The 25,547-nt window shown below is 35.9% G+C and overlaps 2 protein-coding genes across 4 annotated transcripts; one reads left to right on the top strand and one right to left on the bottom strand.

Moving 5' to 3' along the window:
• Positions 1-1,707: 1,707 nt before the first annotated feature.
• On the bottom strand, positions 1,708-2,157 carry LOC141686068 (uncharacterized). The gene has a single exon (XM_074491129.1). The coding sequence runs from the start codon at positions 2,155-2,157 to the stop codon at positions 1,708-1,710; it is 450 nt and encodes a 149-aa protein (XP_074347230.1).
• A 14,822-nt stretch (positions 2,158-16,979) lies between these two features.
• LOC141686955 (two-component response regulator ARR2-like) lies at positions 16,980-21,934 on the top strand. 3 transcript variants are annotated; one of them, XM_074492068.1, is made up of 6 exons: positions 16,980-17,384; positions 18,571-18,723; positions 18,827-19,207; positions 19,947-20,023; positions 20,236-21,360; positions 21,468-21,934. In XM_074492068.1, the coding sequence occupies exons 1-6, from the start codon at positions 17,216-17,218 to the stop codon at positions 21,528-21,530; spliced, it is 1,968 nt and encodes a 655-aa protein (XP_074348169.1). In that variant the 5' UTR covers positions 16,980-17,215; the 3' UTR covers positions 21,531-21,934. The 3 variants fall into 3 exon arrangements, with proteins under 3 accessions (XP_074348169.1, XP_074348168.1, XP_074348170.1); XM_074492067.1 differs by having other exon boundaries at positions 16,981-17,384; positions 21,451-21,934; XM_074492069.1 differs by having other exon boundaries at positions 16,982-17,384; positions 21,471-21,934.
• Positions 21,935-25,547: the final 3,613 nt, after the last annotated feature.

Below are 25,547 nucleotides of genomic sequence, written 5' to 3'. Positions count from 1 at the left end.
TGTTGTTAAGTTCTGAAAACTAAACATAAATCATATTAGACATGACATTTCAAATATATCTAACAAGAATTTATGGATTATTACTCTTCTTTCTTGTAGTCTCCCTTGTTCTTCCCCAGTCTCCCTTGTTCTTCCCCACTGCCGATATTTTACCATTTTATCGCTTTCATCTTTTTTTTAATAGTCATCCATCATCCTTACGTGAGGTTTTGTTTTATCTACCCAACATTTTTGATTTATGTGAGTTTAGTATGTTTGATTATAAGAATTAGGGTTGAGTATTTGATTGGTCCGTCTGAAACCGAATCGAATTGGGAAAAGTTGAAAATCAAAATTCTTAATTTTTTTCACATCAAACTAAACAGAAATATGATCATAAATCGAAATGAAACTGAACCGAAATACTTTGATTAGTTCTGTTTGGTTTGAAAAAAAATAAAATTCTGAACCCTATAATAATTACAAGGCCACCATTGATATTTATATTCAAAATTCATCAAAGGAAACATGTAAGTCACTGCATCGTTCAACTGCATCAATTGTCTTTACAGTACGGGGTTGTGACTATGACATTGTTCAAGCTTTAAAATGTAAAAAAAGATGTGAATAAATACAATACATAAATGACTTACAACTTACAAGTGAACAATAAAATAAAGTCAGCCAACAAATATGGGAAGTGATTAATTGAATGGCAGTCTATCTTGTATTGAATTGAATGACAGCGTTTGGGTCTTGTTCGTTTGGAGTTCAAACGTCAAATCCTTCCGATTCCTTTAGGTATTAGACATTTAATGATATAGATATTATATATAATTTGGTTTTAACTGAATTGATATTATGACAAACCAAACCAAACCAATATTATTTCTGTTAAAACTGAAAAATTGAAATTTCCGAAATTTTTGAAAAAAAATTAACCAAACCAAACCGAAGTTATTCGGTTCGGTTCGATTTTTTGATTTAAGTTCGGTTTTATTCAGCCCTATTGAGAACTTAGCAAATCTAGTATGTCTGATAATATTTTGAGAACCTAGTATGTCCGATTATGTTTTGAGATTTTTTTGTTAAAAATAGTAATGAAAATGGCCTATTTGAAAATTTGAAATGCATGCGTTAAAGTGGTGTGAAATTGTATGAAATTTAACGGAGGTGAAAATCTTAAAAATTCACATTCCCCAAGAAGTTTGTTATATGTACCTCCGATCTCACTTAATATAACTCAAATATTTGAACTCTGGATATTAATTATGTGATGATCAATTATGATGTAATTGTTTTCAAGAAGACATCAAAAGTTGTATATGCCGGATTACTCAGTAGATCATCAAATATATTTTAATTCAAGAATAATGAAATCTTCCTTTATTTCAAACAAAAGAATAATTGTATTCAACATGTTAAATGAACATCAAAAAAAAATACCTCATAATTTAACCAATTTATTTATTTTTTAACCTGATTTTATAGTCATTGATCATAGTTAATTCCCTTCAAGGTAGTGAAAATATTGGTTTAAATTTGTCAAAAAAAATAGTCAATACTTGTTTTTTAATTACGTATTTATACTAAATTTCAATTTTGGTGTTTGTTCGAATAATTTTTGAATAATTGAAGAAAAAAATTACAAAGATGTAGGAGTTGCCTTTTCTCATTTGCTGAAAATTTAGAGATTTTTTTAGTTTTTTTAGATAAATTATACTTGCATTAATCAAGCATTATCAATATACAATACATGATGAATAAATCAGGAGTAGTGATAAACCACTCTCCTATATCTGACGTAGAATATATAGCCTTTGCCAAGACACGAGCTACATTATTCGCAGATCTATAAGCAAACTCCACTAGCGCGTAATCAATGTGCTTCATTAGTTGAATATAATCTGAAACAATAGTTCCAAAAGATGCTTCTCCTGGTGTTCCATTACATGCATCATCTAAAATTTTCAAATCTGTCACAAACACACAGTGTGTGATTTGCATCTCCTTTACCCATGACATGGCTTCTTTCAAACTAATGGCATCTGCCTCATGTGGTCTCCATGCCCCTTCCATTTTTCTGCATCTCGCCCCCAGGAACTTCCCATTCTCATCTCGAAGCACCCAACCAACACCAATTTTATTATCCTGAAGAGTTGCAGCATCTACATTCATCTTAACCCATCCCACTGGAGGTTTTGTCCATACTCTATCTCCTATTGCGCCATGATTGTCATTATGACTAACAATTTGTTAGTCCCTTAACAATGCAACAAGAATTACAGAAGGGGGGTTGAATGGAATTCTTGAAACTTTTTCAAAAATAAAAATTATTCTAACTTAAATATATATATATATATATATATATATCAGTGTGAATTGATTTACAGAGTGCAGAATAATAACTTGAAATGAATCAAAACACAAGTAATTAAAAACACAAGTCTTTAAAAACTTTCTGGTGGATTTGAATGATTCCACCAGAGATATATAATATATATCGAGAGAACTCTGTGTAGCAAAATGCTCACAGCTGCTTACAAATGAACAACTAAGAATTTAGAAAAATACTGAGAATTCAACTTACAAATATTTCTCACTAGGTTGCTTAGTTTCTTAGTTAGTTGTTCTATTTGCTGCTTCTTGGTTTATATATAACCAAGATTACAAAACAATAAGACAAGATAATAAAACAAAAACTATCAAGTCTAATATTATGCTATTTCATTACTCTATTTCATCATCTTTGAATATCTTCATAATAGCATGGAAATGGCAATGCTTCTTTGTTCTCTAAAACCCAGTTGAATAGGCTTCCACATTCCATATGCATACACTCGACGCATGTGACTGTGTTGTCACTGTCAACAGATATTTAAATTCTTTATATGTCGGGTTCATGATTATCCTTCGAGTTCATGATCATCCGTCGAATGGCATTGTTGGTTATCCGTCGGGTAGCAATCTGGCACTTGACTTCATTTCATTTATGCAGGATTACAAGATATCATCTATGTACAATTAATCAACCTATTCTGCATATCTAGATAAAGTCAACATGACTTGAGTACTACTTACAGAGTCTAAACAATGTGTATGCAGAAATGTGCTACAAACTTATTGTTACATAAGCTACTCACTCGATGGATAATAAATCATCATCCGTCGGGACTATATTGAGTCATCCGTCGGGACTATAATCCTTATCCGTCGAGTGCTACAAATTCACTAAGTAAAATCTACCAAGGTGTTTTGTTAATAAAATCATCAAGTTCACAACATATACACAACAATCTCCCCCAATTTATGTCTACTGGAATTGTAGCCATAAATTAAGAAAAATTTGATGATAACAAAATACCCTAAAAATACAACTTTAAAAGTAGATAGATAAAATTGTAAAGTGCTTCAATTAACAAAATGTACAAAGTTTAGCTCACAGTCATTTTCAAGGTGCTCCTCTAGCCTGAGCAGATTTATCTAATTCCTTGAAGGTCTGGATCTCTTTCCAAGCTTTCTGTTATTTTCTTCTATCTGATTCTGGAGCTCTCTATGGAATTTCAGTTCATCAGATTCTGAGAAATTTAACTTTTTTTGCATCTCCAAGAGAGTCTCATTGCTAGAGATGCTCAATTGGTCTTCTAATCTGAAAAATCTTCTCATTCCTTTGTCATCCATGAACTCTATCAGCCAGTAGGGCCTGAGATGCACTCTTCTCCCTGTGTAAGGGATAATTAGAGTCCTTGGGAGTGCATCTTTAGCTCTAATACTCCTTAGTTCTTCAATTTTCTTTAGAACCAATCTTCTTGCAGTTACATTGAACCCAAAGTTCTTCTTGAAAGATGAATAAACCTTAATCAGTACAACTTGGCTTTCTTGAAGGATCCTGTGAAGTGGCCATTGAATCTCCTTTCCTCATTTGTACTTAAAAACTAGCCTTTCAGGTAGGTTTCTGTATACATCAATCCCTCTTACTTCTTCTAGTTCATCTAGATAGAGATTTAGATCAGAGAATTCCTTGATGTCACACAAGTACATGTAATCTCCCTTATTGACTTTAGATTGAGCTTTGACTAAAGATTTGGATTTGAGAGGTGACAACTTCACTTTCTTTACTACTCTTGACTTTGTTCTCTTTGGCTTGTTAAGGATTGGCAAATTGAAGTCAGGAATTGGTATGTTCTCCCATTATATTGGCTCATCCTTAGGCACAATAGGTTCACCATGAATGTTCCTGTACGGAACCACCACCTTGATATCTTCAAATATCATAGAGGGTTTTGATGCTTGAGTTGTTGTTGGAGTGGATTCCTTGGGAAACTGATTCTCCAATTCCTTATCAACAATGTCCGGTTTCCTTTTGGTTCTTTTAGCCAATTCCTTGATTCTTGAAGCTTTCTTCTGTTTTTCAACTTGCTTCTTTGGATCTTGAGATTCAATGATTTCAGATGGCTGAGCAGGAATTTGTAGTGATGAATTTACAGCATGTAGCTTGGCCAAGATAACAATTTACTCTTTCTTTTGTTTAGCCTTTTTAGCATCTAGAGCAGCTTGCTTCTTTTCCTGCTTCAATCTGGCCTTTTCTTCTCTCTTTGCTTCAGCAAATTGATGATGTCCAGCCACTACACAAATTTCTTTCCCATTCCTGAAAACTTTAGCAATTCTCTTTTTCAAAGCTGAATCAGCTGGAACTTTGTAGAAAGCAATTGACCTTGACATAAGCTTCTTTTCATCAGGCTTAGGTGTCTCATACACAGTATCCAAAGGGTTCTTCAATGATAATTTTGGATAATTCACCCTTGGTTTCAGAATTATTTTAGCCTTTGGAGATTTGATGCAGGATGACTGTCCCCTTTCCAGATAGTTCATGCTCATCTCATTCATAAAAATCTGCTTGATTTGAGAGTGATGGATGGCTGACTTTTCTGACTCCTTTACTAGCCCAAATTTCCTTTGTATATTCTCATCAATCTTCTCCCAGTTGATTGGCTTCAACTGCTTCATTTCAGCTGCTCTAATGTTGGCTGTTGCTGCATTTATCAGATCTATACTGTCTGTAACTGGTGGCTTTAAGATAGTAATTGAAGGCATAATTACTTTACTGATTTGAATTTAAAGCTTCCCCCCCCCCTCACTTGGTCCTTTCTCCCCCTTTTTGTTATCATCAAGTTGAGTAGAGGAGGAGGTTTGAGCAGCCACCAGTTTTTGAAGTAAATATGTCTATTGGGCTTGATGAAGATGAATGGCTATTAAAGATGCTTCCATGGTTGTCATTCTTGTATCCAAGGCATCTATCTTGGTGGTAAGATCAGAGTTTTTCCTTAATTGCCTCTTGATGTCAAGCATTGTAGCTTCTGGAAGCTTAGAATCCATCTTGTCTGAAATGGCCTTCTTCATCTCCTCAATATCACCCTTGATGGTGTTTACATCCCTAGCATGCTGGAAGTCTTGAATTTGTTGAAGTTGCAGAGAGACTAGATGTGCCTGAAGGAGCTTCTTGGTGCTGGCATTTGTAGTGGTTTGAAGAGCAGTATTTGTCTGATTGATTAGTTGGATCAGGGTTGTCTTGAAGTAGTGATCATCACAGTGCTTTGAAAATGCCCATGATGGCATACCTGATCTTGAACTGGAACCTACTTCTCCCCCTATGTCCATTGCTTCATCTTCACTATCCCCACTACCATCACCAAATAAATCAGCTGAACCACCAGTCTCATAATCCACATCACCAGCTGTAGAGGGCAAAGCTGTGATGGTATCCTTAGCTCTTAGCATAGACTGTGTGGTATGCACCAGATTGATCATTCTTTCTGCATTGTCATTGCCCTGTTCAGCTAGAAGTTGATAAGCTGGAACAGGGTGAGTAAATGCCTCAGCATCAAGGGAGGTGGAATCTATAACAGCTTGAGGTTGCTGAGATAGTTCCTCCATGCCTGCATCTTGGACATTCATTGACTCACTAGCAATGACATCCATCTGTATAGCTCCAATACCTGCATTTCTCTTGTTTTCTCTCTTTTATTGCATCAGGGTCTCACCCTGGCTCCCCACCCTCACACCCTCACCTTCACCATCTAAGGTGGGACTCCTCTCACTCTCTTTTGCCAATCCTGAAGAAATGGATTGCATAGTTTCACTCTTTTCCTCTCCTTTTTCCTGGGAGCAACCCAGACTCTCACTCAAAACACTCTTCTCTCTCAATCCTAATAGTGACTGTACAACCACTAATTTTTCTGCACTTGAAATAAATGAAGTTTGAGGTGGTGCAGAGACACTCGACGGATAAGGAATATCCATCGGGTTAGTAATTTTGCTAACCGACGGATAACTGCTGTTAAGCTTATCCGTCAGAATATAGTCACTACTCGACGGATGAGCAATATACATCGAGAGAGTAGAAATGAATGAGCTTGGAATAGAAACTATTGTGGACTCTGTGCTGATTGATGATATTTTGGGCACAGATGATTCAACAGTTCCTGAAAGAATTGGCAAGTGAGCCAACAAATCATCTAAAAGATGATGCTCACTTGCACTAGATTTTGGCTTCCCCAACAAAGTTAAATAAGGGGAATCAGGAATTGATGTGTTTATCATATCCACATCCAGAGAGTTTGTGGGTGAGTTTGGTATTTGAGGTGCTTCTATTACTAGAGATTTTGGCTGTGACTCCACATTTATTGGAGCCACATCAAACTGAATTTGTGAAGGTGCAGTGACTGTCTTTAGCACCAGTTTGCACAGTGTGTGTACCCTGTGCATCCCCAAGGGTTTAGATTTCTTCTTTCTGGCATAAGTTTGGGGTGAGCTTGTGTCCCTAACCCTCTTGGCCTATGCTCTTGGTTGAGAGCTTTGTTCAATAGCTACATCCTTTTTGGAGGATGCAACTAGAAATGAGCTTTTATCCTTTTTAAGCACTACAGTTTGTTGGGAAACTGCAGTGTGGCTAGGCTGGAAATCACTCAACTCTCCATCCTTATCCTTAGGGTTTCTTTTATGTTCACCCTTTCCCTCACCTACCTTGCCCACCTTCACACTCCCCTCTTTGGTTTTGGTGGATTTTGCAACTGGCATCTTTTGAGAGATACCAAAGGGGGCTTTCTTTGATTTGGCTTTGAAATTTTTGTTGGTTTGGTAGCTTGGGTAGGCAAATGTTGGGTCATTGACTCAGTTGCCATAGCTACACTAGAACTCAAAGAAACTAGTGACATTGGAATAGTATTAGGGATAGATGAACTTACCTCACTTACCTGAGGTGCTTCCATTACAGGGAAATAGAAAAGTGGCACTTCTCTGTGATGATTTGCCCTGTTCAAATCTGCAATGATTATTCTCTCTTGAACCCAACAATCTAATTTGTTGTTAGGGTTCTCAAGCACAATTCCGTCAGAGAGGTGATTAGCTAACATCATAAAGAATCTAGCATAATACACATTCTTACCTCTCTTATTTAACTCTCCTAGTTTGAATCCCAACTCAAATAAAACAAGGTCACTAAAATTACATAACCTATCTATAACTAACATGTAGAGCGTCTTAAGCATGGAGATATTGACGGAATCAAAATTACTGATTTTACCTGAAAAGACCTTTGTCACTACATCACACATAAAACTCCATTCTTTCCTAAGGCCCTATCTCCTAATGTCACTTAACTTAGAAGTAGAAAGAGCATAATTCATGGAATTAAGCATATTAATTATGTCAGTGTCAGTGTGTGGTGAGGTTACAGTGTTATCAGGAATCTTTAAACATGCTTTTATAACATCACTATTGATACAGAATTCCTTAACTTTAATGGTGAGTGTGATTGTCTTATCTGTTGAGTTGTATGTAGCAGTAGTCCACATCTCCTCAACAACCTCACTGAAAATGGTGGGTGATTCCAGCATTGCATAACTAAGCTTACAGTTCTGCACAAAATCCATCATTTTGTGGTAGTCACCGGATCCTAAATAGCCGTTTAAAAATAAACTGTAAAAATTCCACCCATTATCCGTCGTGTGTATGCTTACAAACTGTAAGTATACTCGATGGATAATGTTCAGGAAATCAACGGCTAAGATTAGGACAATTCGACGGATAAGGATAAACTGTTATTCGTCGATTCATAAAATATTACAGAAAAATAATTAACTTTTATTAGCAAATTGTATTCCGACGGATGATCAAACTCAATGGATAACGATCATCCGTCGATATGTGAATTTTGACTTAGCCAAAATTTCATCCAAAACTGAAAAATTAATTAAATTTTTGGCTGCTTTTCAACTTGTAAATTATCTCATAAAGATTTAAGAATAATTAAGCATACCTAACTCACTTACCAACCTTGAAAAGGTGGATTCATCCAGTGGCTTGGTAAAAATATCTACAAACTGCTTCTCACTTGGAACAAAATGTAGTTCCACAGTACCATTCATTACATGTTCCCTTATGAAGTGGTACTTGACATCTATGTGCTTTGTCCTTGAATGTTGTACTGGATTTTCAGTGATGGCAATTGCACTTGTGTTATCACAGAAAATAGGAATCCTTTCAACTTGCAAACCACAGTCTAGCAATTGATTTTTCATCCACAAGATCTGTGCACAGCAACTGCCAGCAGCAATATATTCAGCTTCAGCTGTAGAAGTAGAAACTGAATTTTGCTTTTTACTGAACCAGGACACAAGCTTGTTTCCTAGAAATGGACAGGTTCATGTTGTACTTTTTCTATCAATTCTATAACCTGCATAATCTGCATCTGAATAACCAGTTAGATCAAAACCAGAATCTCTAGGGTACCATATGTCAAGTTTTGGTGTTCCCTTGAGATATCTGAAAATTCTCTTAATAGCTATTAAATGAGATTCTCTAGGATCGCCCTGAAATCTAGCACATAAACATGTAGCAAACATTATATCTAGCCTACTAGCTGTTAAGTACATAAGTGAGCCAACCATGCCCCTATAACTTGAAATATCCACAGACTTTTCAGTAGTGTTTAATTCAAGCTTAGTTGCAGTAGCCATGGGAGTTTTTGCAGATGTGCAATCCATTAGATCAAACTTCTTTAAAAGATCAAAAATGTATTTAGTTTGACTAATGAATATTCCATCACTAACTTGCTTAACTTACAAACCAAGAAAGTAAGTTAGTTCTCCCATCATACTCATTTCATACTTACTCTGCATCAGTTTGGCAAACTTTTTGCAAAGTTTCTCATCTGTAGAGCTAAAAATAATATCATCTACATAAATTTGAACAAGTATGCTAGAGCCATTAACATTTCTAAAGAATAAAGTTTTATCTACAGTACCTCTTGTGAAGTAGTTTTCCAAAATGAACTTTGATAAAGTGTCATACTAGGCTCTAGGTGCGTACTTTAGTCCATAAAGTACTTTCAAAATATAATAGACATGTTTTGAAAAATTTGGATCTTCAAAACCAGAAGGTTGACTGACATATACTTTCTCCTCCAAATCCCCATTCAGAAAGGCACTTTTGACATCCATTTGATAGACCTTGAAATTGGCATGGGCTGCATAGGCTAAGAAAATTCTGATGGCTTCAAGTCTAGCAACAGGAGCAAATGTTTCATCAAAATATATTCCTTCTTGCTGATAATAGCCCTTATCAACCAATCTAGCTTTGTTCCTGACTACTGTGTCATTTTTATCCATCTTGTTTCTGAATACCCATTTGGTGTCTATTGAATTCTTTCCTTTAGGCTTGGGCACCAGCTTCCATATATTGTTCCTTTCAAATTGGTTTAGCTCATCCTGCATAGCTAAAATCCAATCAGGATCCAACAAAGCTTCTTCTACCTTCTTTGGTTCTTCCTTAGAAAGAAAATTGTTGTACAGACATTCTTCTTGAGTTGCTCCTCTTGTTTGAACCCTAGAAGATACATCACCAATTTTGAGCTCAAAGGGGTGATCTTTTGTCCATTTTCTTTGTTGAGGTAGATTAGCTCTAGATGAAGAGGCCTCATTGTTGTCTTGATGTGTGATTGAGTTTTGATTGTTAGAAACCCCCCCGAGTTTGTGGATCTTTGATTTGAGAAAGGGGAACTTTCTATAGGTGATCTATCCTGACTTCCTGCTCCTTTTGATAACCCGACGGATGGTGAATTTTGAGTACCGACGGATGAAGCGGGTTACCTTCCGACGGATAAGGCAGATTGTCTCCCGACAGATGAAATATTTTGTTATTCGACAGATGTTGAATTTTATGATTCATTTGTAGTAGATTTTTCTGCATTATCCTTTGATACTGTTTCTTGATCACTTTCATCATCACTGTCATCACTAACCATCTCCACATTGTCAAATTTGAGGCTTTCAAGATAGTCTCCATCTTGTAGTCCTTCAATCTTTTTATCATCAAACACAACATGTATTGATTCCACAATAATGTTGGTTCTTAGATTGTAGACTCTATATACTTTACCAACAGCATATCCAACAAAAATTCCTTCATCTGATTTAGCATCAAACTTCCCATTTTGATCAGTTTGATTTCTCAATATATAACATTTGCAGCCAAAGACATGAAGAAAATTTAGAGTTGGCTTCTTGTTCTTGAATAATTGATAAGGAGTCATGCATTTTGCTTGATTGATAGGAGAAATATTCTGAGTGTAGCATGCAGTATTCACAGCTTCAGCCCAGAAATATGTTGACAATTTAGATTCTTCAAGCATTGTTCTGGCAGCTTCAATAAGTGATTTGTTCTTCCTTTCCATTACTCCATTCTGTTGTGGAGGTCTTGCTGCTGAAAATTCATGCAAAATTCCATTTTCCTCACAAAATGCTCTCATGACAGAATTCTTGAACTCAGTTCCATTGTCACTCTTGATTCTTCTCACTTTGAAGTCAGGATGATTATTGACTTGCCTTATGTGATTGATGATGATTTCACTAGCCTCATCTTTAGACTTTAGGAAATATGTCCAAGAAAACTTTGAAAAATCATCTACAATTACTAGGCAATATCTTTTCCTTGAAATGGAAAACACATTGACTGGTCCAAACAAATCCATGTGTAGCAGTTGCAAAGGTTCTTCAATTGTTGAATCAAGTTTCTTTCTGAATGATGCTTTAATCTGTTTTCCCTTTTGGCAGACATCACACAATTCATCCTTAGAAAACTCCACTAGAGGTATGCCTCTAACCAGTTCTTTCTTTACTAGCTCATTCATGGTCTTGAAGTTTAGATGGGATAGCTTCTTGTGCCATAACCAACTTTCATCCGGACTTGCTTTGCTGAGAAGACAAGTAACAGATTCTGCATTAGATGAGTTGAAGTCAGCTAGGTACACATTTCCTTTTCTCACACCAGTAAGAACCACTTTGTTGCTCCTCTTGTCAGTCACAACAAAGGCTTCTGAGTTGAAGGTTACTGAATTGCCTTTATTACAAAGCTGGCTAATAATTAGCAAATTGTGCTTGAGACCATCCACTAAGGCAACCTCCTCAATGATGACATTGTCTTTTGAAATCAAGCCATATCCCACAGTATAATCCTTGTTGTCATCTCCAAAAGTAATACTTGGGCCAACTCTCTCCTTGAACTCTGTGAGCAGGGTAGAATCACCAGTCATATGTCTTGAACAACCACTATCCAAGTACCATAGATTCTTTATATTTCCCTGCACACATCAAAATCAAATCAAGTTGATTTTGGTACCCAAGTTTCCTTGGGTCCTGCCTTGTTAGCTTTCTTTTTCTGTTTCTTAGGCTTTATCTCATTTGACTTGGGGATATCAGATTCATCCTTAGTCATTTGAGTTGGGCCTTTGAAACCATTCATCATAACATAATTATCATGCATACTTTGATTAACAGGGAATGGCATGCTATTAGTGAACATGTTATTCCAGTAAGGCATGCTAAATGGCATTTGTGGCATACTAAATGCAGCATAATAGGGATTAGGTGCAAATGGCATGTTAGCAAACTGTGCATTCATATTCTGTGTAGGCATGGCATTCATAGGCATAGGAGGCATGGCATTCATGCTGGGAAAATGAGGTGGCACAGATATGGAAATAGGCATGGAAAATTTGCAATTAACAGACAAATGATTTACACTACCACACTTGACACAGATTTTTTTTGGAGCATATTTATCAGGTGTATAGTTATTGTGTTTGTTAATCCTTACTTTACCATTTCTATTATTTTTCTTTTTAGCCTCTGTTTTAACCTCAATCTTTTCAAGTCTGTCACTCAATTGCTCGACAGTCATATGACCAACATTAGCCTTTTTCCCTTTCTTAACTTGACTCGATTCTCCTGTAACAAAATTCTTGGAAACTGATCCATACTTTTCATTTAACTTAACAAGTTTGGCTTTACTGATAGGCTTGCTCACAGTCGACGGATGAGGATTTATATTACTTGACGGATAACCCTTTTTGTTATCCGACGGATGTCCCTCATCATCTGTCGAGTCTACATCTGTTAGCACTCCTTCCACCAAATTTCAATCTAGCTTCTTCGTGTTCTTCTTCCAGGCTGCATCACAAAAGGACTCGATCCCTTGAACTTTGGTGATTTGAGCATGAACATCTCTAGATATTTTCCATGCCTTAATCACCTCCTGTTCACGATCAAGCTGCTTCTTCAAAATTTCTTCTTTCTTCAAGGACTCAGTTAATTCCTCCTTGGCAATCTTACACTCAATTCTTAATTTTTCAAAATCAATGAACTGAGACTCTAGCACATTATTCCTCTCACTTAAAAACAAATTGTTTTCTCTGATTTTAGCATTTTCTTTAGTAAGAGACTTAAGTGTAACACGTAAATGATATAACTCTGTAGACATGTCATTTATAGCATCATTACACTCAACTTTAGATAAATGTGCAAGGTTTATAGTAATTACCTGATTACTTGAAGAACTTGTCTCTGTTTCATCAGACTTGGCCATTAGGGCTAGATTAACATAGCTGACATCTTCATCTTCATCCAGACCATCTGCTGCCCAGTCATTTTCCAGTGTAATGAAAGCCCTTTCCTTTTATTTGAGCAACTCAAAGTATTTCTGTTTATAATCCACAGGCTCAAACTTCTTTTTGTTGGAATCTGACTTTCTACACTCACTGACAAAGTGTCCTGCCAAGCCACATTTGAAATATTTGAATTTTGATTTATCCACCATACTTCTATTTGGCTTGGCTGCTCCAAAGTTCTTCTTGAACTTGAGCTTGGCAAATCTTCTGGAAAGAAATGCTAGATGTTCATCAATATCTTCCATGTCATCTTGGCTCAAAGAATCTTCATCTTCTGCTGCAAGCCCCTTGCCCTTGTTTTCACAGACCCTTGAAGTTGATTCAACTGCTCCATCTTCGTCTCCTTCTCTTTTTCTAACTCAGAAACTAGTGCAATGGATCCTATTTTCTTCTTTCCTCTCTCCATCCTCTCATCTTGCTCTATTTCAAGCTCATAAGTCTTCAGGATGCAATACAGTCTCTCCAAAGTAAACTCCTTATAATCTTGAGAGTTTCTTAATGAGACTGTCATTGGTTTCCATTCCTTTGAAAGAGATCTAAGGAATTTCAGATTGGAGTCTTTTGTCTGATATACCCTTCCATGCAGCTTTAGAGCATTTAGTAGTTTTTGAAACCTACTAAAAATGTCAGTGAGAGACTCACTTTCTTCACTATGAAAATGCTCATATTGCTAAATCAGTAGATGCATCTTGTTTTCTCTAACTTGCTCAGTGCCATCACAGATAATCTGTATAGTATCCCAAACATCCTTGGCAGTTTTGCAATTGATGATGTTGTCAAACATGTCACCATCAACTCCATTGAACAGGATATTCATGGCCTTCTTATCTTTCCTGACTTGTTCAATATCAAGATCAGACCATTCATGCCTTGGCTTGGGGACAGATGGCTCATTTCCAGTTGCAGCTCTCATAGGTACATGAGGACCTCTTTCTATGCAGTCTACATAGGCCTCATCTTGAGAAAGTAAATGAAGATGCATCTTTACCTTCCAATGATGGTAATTATCTTTATCCAGAAAAGGAATCTTGACTCAAACATCCTTCTTGTTCATCTTGTTGTGTTGTTGTGATCTTTAAATTCTTTGTTCTTCAAGAGCTTGGTCTGATACCAATTGTTAGTCCCTTAACAATGCAACAAGAATTACAGAAGGGGGGTTGAATGGAATTTTTGAAACTTTTTCAAAAATAAAAATTGTTCTAACTTAAATATATATATCAGTGTGAATTGATTTACAGAGTGCGGAATAATAACTTTAAATGAATCAAAACACAAGTTTTTAACAACTTTCTGGTGGATTTGAATGATTCCACCAGAGATATATAATATATATCGAGAGAACTCTGTGTAGTAAAACGCTCACAGCTGCTTACAAATGAACAACTAAGAATTCAGAGAAATACTGAGAATTCAGCTTACAAATGTTTCTCACTAGGTTGCTTAGTTTCTTAGTTAGTTGTTCTATTTGCTGCTTCTTGATTTATATATCACCACGATTACAAAGCAATAAAACAAGATAATAAAACAAAAACTATCAAGTCTAATACTATGCTATTTCATTACTCTATTTCAGCATCTTTGAATATCTTCATAATAGTATGGAAATGGCAATGCTTCTTTGTTCTTTAAAACCCAGTTGAATAGGTTTCCACATTCCATATGCATACACTCGACGCATGTGACTATGTTGTCACTGTCAATAGATATTTGAATTCTTTATCCGTCGGGTTCATGATTATCCTTCGAGTTCATGATCATCCGTCGAATGGCATTGTTGGTTATCCGTCGGGTAGCAATCTGGCACTTGACTTCATTTTATTTATGCAGGATTACAAGACATCATCTATGTACAATTAATCAACCTATTCTGCATATCTAGATAAAGTCAACATGACTTGAGTACTACTTACAGAGTCTGAACAATCTGTATGCAGAAATGTGCTACAAACTTATTGTTACATAAGTTACTCACTCGATGGATAATAAATCATCATCCGTGGGGACTATATTGAGTCATCCGTCAGGACTATAATCCTTATCCGTCAAGTGCTACATATTCACTAAGTAAAATCTACCAAGGTGTTTTGTTAATGAAATCATCAAGTTCACAACATATACACAACACAAATACCTGAGCTTCGCGCCACTCATGCAGTAGATTCATGGCTGAAGCTTTAACCCCAAACGCGGAACCATTAACTTTCTCCCATACCCACTTATTTCTCCTATTCCATAATCCCCAGCATACCATACATATTAATACATACTGCTCCCTTGTACATGTCTAAAATGTTTTCATAATGATTATAGTTGTCGTGTCGTTTGGCGATGCTTGCAATAGACGTTGCAGACCCGAACTGAGCCATACCGTTTGAGCAAAATTACAGTCAAATAAAACATGAGCATCAGTTTCGACTACCATATGACACCAAGAACATTGTGCACTCAAATTTATTTATTTCATCTGTAATGCATACAGAGTTGGTAAGCAGCATCTACGAACTCTCCATAAGAAATTTGTTACTTCCCCAGACATCTTAAGCAACCATAAAAACTTCTAGAAGGCTGTAGGTTCATCAGAATATTCTCCCTCAATCACCTATAGCAACTACGAACGGAGGACTGCCCATTCTCCTCCAACAACCAGAACCACTTATCTCTGCATTTATTCATAGATAATGGAATTCTCATGATGAGTTACATGTCCCTTTGATTGCAAATATCCTGAAGAAAATCAACATCCCATCATCTCCCTTCCATATCCGTAAGGCCCTGTACTTTACTATCTTCGTGTAATCTGGCTTATATGAAGTTGGATCCCCATTTGCCACATCAGGTAACCATTGAACATTCCAAACATTAGTCTCCTTCCTATCCCCTATTTTTCTTCTTGCTCTTGTTTTTACGGCTACTTGAGCACTCATCAGACTTCTCCATATAGCGTAGGTTTGATCCCACCTCAGCATTCAGAAAATCTGAATTTGGAAAATATTTAGCTTGATAATTCCAGCCATCAATGAATTATTATTGTTAAGGAGTCTCCACCCTTGTTTGGCTAACATGGCCAAATTAAATTCTTTTAAACTACGGAACCTTTGGCCTACATAATTTTTCCCACGCCATCCATTTAACACCTTTTCTAGCTTGCCATTGACCCCATCAGAATATATTCATTTTACGCTCATGAAACAAATAAACTCATAAAATTTTAGTTTAAGATCAAACGGTATAATAGAATAAACTCATCAAATTTTGATGTACAATTTCTTTTAAAGACAAGGCAAAGAAAAAACTAAGAATTATTATAATTTTGTCAAAATTAGGGTAAAATTATAATTTTATCAATAACAAATATTTTCCCATTATAACTTGATTTTTATAAAAAAAATAAAAGTAATTTTATAACTGTTTACAACCTTTGTACTTCGAAGTAACAGAAGCAAAATAAAAGCTAAGTTAATTATAATTTGTATGTTTAGGTAATTTGTAATAGTCTAGGAAAGTAAATATATGATTTAAAGATTAGTATAAAAAACGGATGTAAAATCTACACATAATTACTTTCCTTATTTCCCAAAATTTATGTTTACTAATTTTACACTTATAACATATTAAATAGAACTCACCCGTACCATAGATTAAAAAAATATCCCTTTGAAAAGGATAGAGTTCATGCTCCACATATAAGTTAAAAATCCGACTATAATACTTAAATTAAAATATGAAAATAGTCAAGCATAAGATTTTTGAATTTTAATATAAAAATACGATTTTATAACTAGATACAACAAAAAACATAATCAGTTCTTTTTTTAGATTACGTATTTTTTTTGTATAAATTATTATTTTTTGTTACAATTGTATATTTACAAATATTTTCAAAAGGGTAAATAAATTTTTACAAAATAGCATATTTAACGATGTCCTAATAACAGACACAGTCCACACAGTGAGTAGTTAGTTAAATATAGGTTTGTAAAGTGTATATAAATATTGATTGTAGTGTGTGTCTGTTTGATTTGTCCGAAAATAAACATAAGAATCAAGACAGCTTCATGAGACAACAGTCAGTCTGGGCATGTGTTGAATTGGGTTTCAGTTTAAATCATTACAAGTCGAAAATCTTGGCCCAAATGATGTAATTTAGTATGTTTCCTTTTTTGGGTGTGAATATATCTATATATTACACACACGTTTGATTGAGTATTGGCAGCCGCATAGGGGTTTATAGAAATGCATATAAGTAATTGTCAACTCACTAAATCTCGCCCCACCATGTCTACTTCAAGTGGCTCCGCCGACGATGACCAGTTTCCGGTTGGTCTACGTGTGCTTGTTGTTGATGATGATCCCACTTGTCTTATGATCTTATATAAAATGCTTCTGTCTTGTCGTTATAATGGTATGTAATTTTTTGTATTCATCCTTGTGTTTTCTCTTTGTTTTATGTTTGTGTTTTTGTGTTTTTTATCTGACTGTTTGTATTTGAATCATGATTTTTTGCTGATTATATATGGTTTTGGATTTAGATTCTTGGTTAATCATATCGAATTGTGATATTTCACCGATTAGAATTGAATAATGATTTTTCACAGATTATGATTGGATTTTGAATTTTCTCTGATAATATGTTGGAAGGGTGAAAGCTCTCTCTATTTCAGAATTATGAATCTTTGCTAATAAAGTTTATTCAATTAGATACACAGTAGATATGCATGGAGGATTTGTGTACAACCCATAAGGATGTCATATCATATCTCATGTCTACAGACTTCAGACATGCATATCTTTTAATCTCTTTTTGCAAAATTTGCATTTTGGAAGATGCATATCTCTCAAAAATGCGTGTGGACTACCTACGGCTTTGCGAGATGGTTCTTTCACTTCGAGCGCCTCCAACCCAACACCAAAACACTATAGTGTAAGTTTTACACTAGTGTAAAACCAACTCAAACCCAAGACTCGCCAAATTTGGTGTCAAATGTCCATTTTGTGTAATTTTTACCCCAATTTGACGAAGATTACTATGAGGTTTGTTAACAAAACATGTTTGTTCCCTCTGTCCCATTTATATCCCATTGAATTTTAACAAAACAATTGCTTTTGGAAAAGTTAGACTAATAACTCTTCTGTTGGACAAAAGATTCTTTTTACTACAAGGTATAAGTATAAAATGGGTTGGAGTTGGTTTTGTGAATAGTGTAATTTTTACACCCAAATAGTGTAAAAGTTGCACTATTTTAGTGTAATAGGTCAGAGATGTTCTAAATTAATTCATGTGGTTTTTGTGTGCCTCCTTGCGGATTGTGGAAACTGCTTCATCCACTTTGTGGTATTTGGGCATGTTTTTTTTAATAATATGTCATGAAAGTTCATTAATAGTTTATCATTCTGTTTGGAGTTGAAGTAGCATTCTGCTGAGACCGACTTGTGTTTTTGTGGCAGTAGACAGTTCTTTCTCTGTTTAACTAATATTATCTGTTTATATGCATAAAATCTTGATATAAAATCATGAACCATTCCGACAGGAAAACTTTGTGACATATATGCTTGAACAGTTATTTAGACAGCTATTTCTATGTTTTCAGCTACTAAATGTAATCGTGCGGACGTTGCCTTGTCCCTACTTAGGGAGAAAAAAAGTGGATTTGATATTGTATTAAGTGATGTTCACATGCCTGATATGGATGGTTTCAAACTGCTTGAGAACATTGGGCTGGAGATGGACCTGCCTGTTATCAGTTAACACTTTCTATCCTTGCTTTAGATTGTATTGAATTCATTAGATTCCTATTGATTTTGATTTGTAGATCTGACAAGTCTGTTCTAATTTTGACCCAACAGTGATGTCTGCTGATGACAGTAAGAATGTTGTGATGAAGGGGGTGACTCATGGCGCATGTGATTATCTGATTAAACCGGTTCGTATTGAAGCCCTGAAGAACATATGGCAGCATGTAGTACGCAAAAAGAAACGTGAGAACAAGGACTTTGAGCAATCAGGAAGTGTGGAAGATGGAGATCGGCAGCAAAAGACCCCTGACGATGCTGACTACTCGTCTTCTGCAAATGAGGGGAGTTGGAGAAGTTCAAAGAGAAGAAAGGATGAGGAAGATGACACAGAGGAAAGGGATGATACATCTTCGCAAAAGAAACCACGGGTTGTATGGTCAGTTGATCTTCATAAGCAATTTGTGGCAGCTGTTAATCAACTTGGAATTGACAGTAAGAACCTTGTAGCAAGTTCTCTCGATATGTCCCCTCTTATATCACCTATTTTATACTTCTTAGCTTTAGATTTTATCATTGATAAGTAATTATAAATAAATTATTAGTTATATGATCCTGGAGGAGCGAAGTGCCTGGATATAGAGATATGGACGGTTTAAATCATATCTTTTAAACTTGGGAAGCTGCATTAGAAATATAATACTTGATGCACTTTTATGTGACAGTTCAATATCCAAAGAAAAAGTTTCCTTTTTTCTGCGTATGTGGAAAGATAGATATAATTAGTTTTCTACTTCTATTGCGCAGTACCATTTTCTTTGATGGCAACTAAAGATTGTTGGCCTGCAGATGATGTTTGGCCTGCAGAGGAGCCAGCCATTTTTTCAACGTTTGAGTCTTTCAAAATACCTACACACACATGTAGTTCAATTGTGTAATATTGTATATTTCGTTGACAGCTAAAGAGCGTCTGGCCTTAAAGAAACATTGATATGACACAAAAGAGAATACCATTTTAATCAACTAATCTACTATTTAGTCTTTCAAAAGACCTACACACCCGTATAGTTCAATCATGTTATCTTTCTTTATCACGAGAAAGTATATTTTGTCCATTTAGATTTAAGTTTTGATATTCATATCGATCTTATATGCTGGAATGTAGAAACTTTAAGGCGATACTTACAGTTGCCTGACATTTTTTATTTTTTAAGTTGTTTACTTTTGGATGCAGAGGCTTTTCCAAAGAAAATTCTCGAGTTGATGAATGTGCCTGGAATTACTAGGGAGAATGTAGCTAGCCACCTTCAGGTGAATCTCTTGTTTCCTATCTTCTACCATACATTGACTCGTTAGAGAAATTAAGGGAATGACCACTTACAAACATGATAGTTAGTTGCACTTGTCAGTATATTACTAGCAATAGATTTCACCAACAAATATTCAAAATATATGTATCATTATTGTCAATTTGGTCCCGCGACCTTTCTTAAAATGCCTTTACAAGTAATTATTTGGTGCAGAAATATCGTATATATCTTAGAAGGCTAAGTGGACAGCACCAGAGTGGCTTAAGTAACTCTTTCATGGGGTCCCAGGAAGCACCATTTGGGTCCATGCCTTCATTTAATGGCCTTGAGTTGCAAGCTCTAGCTGCTAGTGGTCATATCTCAGCACAAAGTCTTGCTACACTTCAAGCTGCCGCACATGGCAGGTCTACTACAAATTCGGCCCTTTCTCCTTTAGTTGATCAAAGAAATTTGTTTAGCTTTGAATCTCCAAAGTTGCATTTTGGAGAAGGCCAACAGCAAATATGCAATAATAGTACGCAAATGAACCTCCTCCATGGCATCCCCGCAAATATGGAACCAAAGCAGCTTGTCGCAAATTCAGTTGGAGGCATGATGCAAGGCAGCCGTAGCAACCCTTTAATGGTGCAAATGGCTCAACCATATTCAAGATCACAAAATGAAAGTATTGGTAATTATGCATCTAGGCTTCCGTCGACCGTAGGGCAGCCTATCTTATCAAATGGGATTGCAAATGGTGTTTTGGGACGAAGTGGGTTAGTTGAAAATGTGGGACCAGTTTACAATCAAGTTTCTCAACCCTCTTCAATAGTAGATTTCTCTGCGAGCCGCAGTGAAGATTTGTCGGGGACCGGTTTTTCTATTGGAGGCAGTTCAGTGAACTCACTCATATCACCCAAAGGGGTGATCCAAGGAGATGATAGCATGGAAGTTAAAGAATTAAGAGGAGAGGGTGCAAGTTCTGATATCTTTAGTGATCTTCATCGGCATAAATCTCAAGATATGAGTTCACGTAATGTGGGATTGACTTTTGATGTTTCCCAGAATATGAACGTGCGAGGAAACCCTGATGTTTCATCGTTTTTAGTTCAGCAAAGTTATCTGGCTAACCAAGATACTGTAAACTGTTGGAGTTCGGCAACTGGCAAGGAACTGTTTTCTCGTGGGGAAGAAAGAGCACGAAGTAATGAACCTATCACAAGTCAGCAGCTTAATGCACGTCATACTGACGATTCATTCCGACTCAAGGCTGAAAATTTCCCTGAAACTAGCAATCAGAATACCTTATTACCTGGACATTATGATCAAGAGGATCTCATGAGTGCAATATTCAAACAGGTCAGTTTCTTTCTAGCTATCCCTGTAATTTAAAACTTATTGCCTTTAGATCAAATAAATAAGTTTACTGCCTGTACTTGTCTTGACTAGAATATATCATTTGATAGCAGCAAGGAGTCGAAAATGAGTTTGGCTTTGATGGGTATTCCATGGATCATCTTTCAGCATAGTTTACATGCTGTGAACTATGCTGTGAAGGTTGAAATTGAAGTTCAGCTGAAATCAAACTATCAATTTCTGACCTTTTTGTTTTTCAAGAACTGCCAAGAAAGGATGGTCTCACTTCTGCTACTTCATTTAGAAGTTTGAAGATTGCTTAATCCAAATGGTCATTTAAAGATGGACTTATTTTATGCTGCTAAACTTGCACCATATGCCAAGCATATGGTATGCCAAAATTTTGACTGTTTTTAGGTAGGAACAAGCATATTTTATGAATAATCCTTAAAGTGTGTTAGTTTATGTATGCATAATATCCCGGAAGATCTGTTAGATAAATTTCCTGGGTGTTTGCAGAGAATGGAAACTCTATAGTAATTTTTTTCCTTCATTTTTAGGGAAATCTTTTGGTACAGATTTCAGATTTTTTATTATTTGGATAGACAATTTGCAAAATTTTGCTGGTTTGGTTTTCATTGAGATATCAAAATTTGATTTTTGTGCATGGGTACATCATTATTAATAAGCTTGGAAAATTCGTTCTATATATACAAGTCTAATCAGAATTTACACTTTCTCTTAAAAATTAATTTCTCATGCAAGTATAAAACAAATAATATCAGTTATATTCACTTCTTAATAAGTAAAAATCTTGGAAAATTTAAATATCAAAAGAAACACGCTAACCTTCGATTATTGTGGTCAGAAACTTTATAGTGAAAAGAGTGAGATTAAAAAAGTGCCTGTGGATTTTATATAAATTATACCTGATAAATTGATGGAAGAAAAACTGAAGTAAATTAGTGCAAGATTCTTCATCGATTCAATTATGAGTTATGACTGCAGAAACATAGGCGTACGTCTTAAGTCCAATTATAAAGAGGAAAGGTTCAAAAATGTTTGTTTTCAGTATTTTTAACAATAATTTATAATTATGATTTTTCAAGAATTAAGCTGTATTAGTCGTAACACAGGCCTTTGTACAATCATAGTAAATTGAACTCAATTCAAATCATAAAACTTACTTTATGAATAAATCTTATATAGTTGTAGAATGAAAAAATAGTAATTGTGAGGAATGGAACTTGAAATTAGGAGGTAACGTAACTATCAAAATTTGATATTTTTTTATTTTTATTAATAAAGATTATTGACGTGGATGTGAAGATTGTGCTACTAAACTGGATCCCTCCCTTTGTATTTTCATCCCTGTATATTTTATTATCAAAATTTTTGTGATTAATTTTTACATGATTTTGGATTAACCCACTTTTTTAAGGCAGACGATTAAAAACATATGGAATTAGCTTGCAACGGTCCAAAAACGAGAGCGTGCAGGTGCAGGTGCAGGTACCCCATAACTTCACTTTCAAGCTTCGTTTAACATGGACAAAGAAGAATTAAACACAAGTCTTAATCATATTTTTTTTGCCACCAAAAGAAGAAAATTTAATAGCTTCAAATCATTACATAAAACATTATGAAAATCCGGATGGACATTCCCCATCCAACACCTACGATCAGCTATTGAAGAGCTATATCTCGCTAAGTAGTGAGCTACGCCATTCGCAGACCGCTTAATAAACCTTAACACTGTGTTTTGATTTTGCAAACCTGCTAGAAGTCTCCTGCACTCGTCGACTACCCTTCCCACATAAGATCGAGTAATGTACGAGCTGCGAATCCACTGCACCAACATCAAGCAATCCGTTTCCACTATAACATCCTTCCTTCTCTCGTTCTTCACCCAACTAAGGGCCTCTCGAATTCCTACTGCCTCTGCAAGCTCTGGTGAGGCTAGCCCTTGACAGCATTCAGACTGAGCTTCAACCAAATTACCCATATGATCTCTCACTATTAATGCGTAACTGAATCTGCTTGGGTTCTCAAATATTGCCGCGTCGGTATTAACCTTAACTCTATTCAAACTTGGTAGTTGCCATTGTTCACGACCATCTTCTTGATTTATGAAACTCAAAAAGTTGTCAAAGTGTTTATCTTGAACAAACCTCCACTGGTTAAGGACAGATAATGCCGAAACTAACACCTCTGATACATCCAAACATTTCTGATTCCACACTAGCTCATTTCGATTCTTCCATAGCATCCAACACAGCATTACAGATACATGTATTGCTTCCACGTTTCTTTGATCAAACACCAACTGGATCCATTCAGCAAAAGAATTAAACTCTCCTGTAATTGATGGAAGTGCAGATTTCTCCCAACAACTTACTGCAAATGAGCATAATACCAAGGCGTGTAATGTTGATTCTGAGCTAATGTTGCAAGTTGGGCATATGCTGCTTACTTGAACCTGTTTGACACGCAGCAAATCTTTCGTAGGCAAACAATTATTCACTGCACGCCATAGAAAATTTTTGACTTTAGATGGAATCTTCAAATTCCACAGCTTTCTCCAAAAACCTGAGTTATCCTCACTTCGATTGCTATTCTTCGAATCCTGGATCAGTAAATAAGCACTTTTTACCGAGTACTCTCCCAATTTTTCGCCCCTCCAATACCAGCTATTTGCACTATCATTGTCTAGGGGAATAGACAGTATAAGCTCTGCGTCACGATCTATAAACATATCAGAAATTAGCTCCACATCCCAAACATGTTCTCCAGTGACCATTAACGAAGAGACATTTTGATTAATAAATGCTTCACTATAAGAATGAATGTAAGGATCATGAGCATCTGGCAGCCAAGGGTCATTCAGAATGGAAATTGACTGACCATTACCCACCCTGCACGAAATGCCCTGCTTGATCAAATCTTGAGTTTCAAAAACGCTTCACCAAATGTAGCTTGGATTACTACCCAACTTAGCTGTTAAAAAAGAATCTGAAGGATAATATCTTGCTTTAAAAATTCTAGACACCAATTTCTCTGGATGAACCATTAACCTCCACGCTTGTTTTTCTAGTAATGCAATGTTGAAATCTATGATACTACGGAAGCCCATCCCTCCATCAGCTTTTCTCGAGCTCATTCTTTCCCAAGACATCCAATGTATTCCCCTATCTCTGTTTGGACCTGTCTTCCACCAGAACTTACACATTGCTCTTTCTAAGTCCTTGCATACTTCAATAGGGAGAAGGAAAACACTCATTGTATAATTAGGCAAGGTTTGTGCAACTGACTTGATCAATATCTCTTTGCCTCCTCTCGATAACTTTTTTTTATCCCATCCCTGCAATTTCTCTTGAAGCTTCTCTTTTATGTAACCGAATGCAACTGACTTCTTCCTGTTCAAAAAGCTCGGAAGGCCCAAGTACATACTATTATCCCCTGCCTCAAAGAAACCTAATTGATTACATAACTCCTGTTTTAAATCAGCACCAACATTCCTACTAAACATTACGGATGACTTGTCCACATTAATTTGTTGGCCCGAAGCTGTTTCAAACGTCATCAACATCTGAAGAACATGCTCAGCACACTCTACCTTAGCTTTGTAGAAGATATAATAATCGTCTGCAAAAAACATATGTGAAACAGGAGGAGCTGAACGAGCTACTTTAATTCCATGAATCAAACCTCTTCTCTCATAGCTTCGAATAAATGCAGTAAGACCTTAAATACATACCAAAAACAGGTAAGAAGAAAGAGGATCTCCCTGCCTGATACCTCGAGAAGGGACAATATCGCCAAAAACTCTTCCTGCGTGCGATATTTGATAAGAAACTGATGAAATGCAAGCCATGAAAAGCTGAATTATCTTCTAATCAAAGCCCATTTTAGTTAAAACTGCCGCCAAAAATCCCCATTCAACACGATCATATGCCTTGCTCATTTCTATTTTTAAAGCCATCCAATCTTGCTTGCCCTTGTTCTTCCTCTTCATGAAATGCATTAGCTCATGAGCTATCATTATGTTGTCTGTTATAATCCTCCCTGGAATGAACGCACTCTGCGTGTCTGAAATGATCAAATCAATAATTTCCTTCACTCTGTTTGCCAAAACCTTGGAAATGATCTTATAAATCACATTACAAAGTGATATAGGTCGTAGATCAGTC

The sequence above is a fragment of the Apium graveolens genome, chromosome 9 (genome assembly GCF_009905375.1).
Source record: "Apium graveolens cultivar Ventura chromosome 9, ASM990537v1, whole genome shotgun sequence".
NCBI lineage: Eukaryota > Viridiplantae > Streptophyta > Magnoliopsida > Apiales > Apiaceae > Apium > Apium graveolens.
This window is presented reverse-complemented; position numbering and strand designations above follow the sequence as displayed.

Coding starts and splice junctions, on each gene's coding strand:
- LOC141686068 (XM_074491129.1), bottom strand. CDS start 2,157: ATGAATGTAGATGCTGCAACTCTTCAGGATAATAAAATTGGTGTTGGT.
- LOC141686955 (XM_074492067.1), top strand. CDS start 17,216: ATGCATATAAGTAATTGTCAACTCACTAAATCTCGCCCCACCATGTCT. Junction 18,724..18,826: donor GATGGACCTGCCTGTTATCA/GTTAACACTTTC, acceptor TTGACCCAACAG/TGATGTCTGCTGATGACAGT. Junction 20,024..20,235: donor ATGTAGCTAGCCACCTTCAG/GTGAATCTCTTG, acceptor TATTTGGTGCAG/AAATATCGTATATATCTTAG.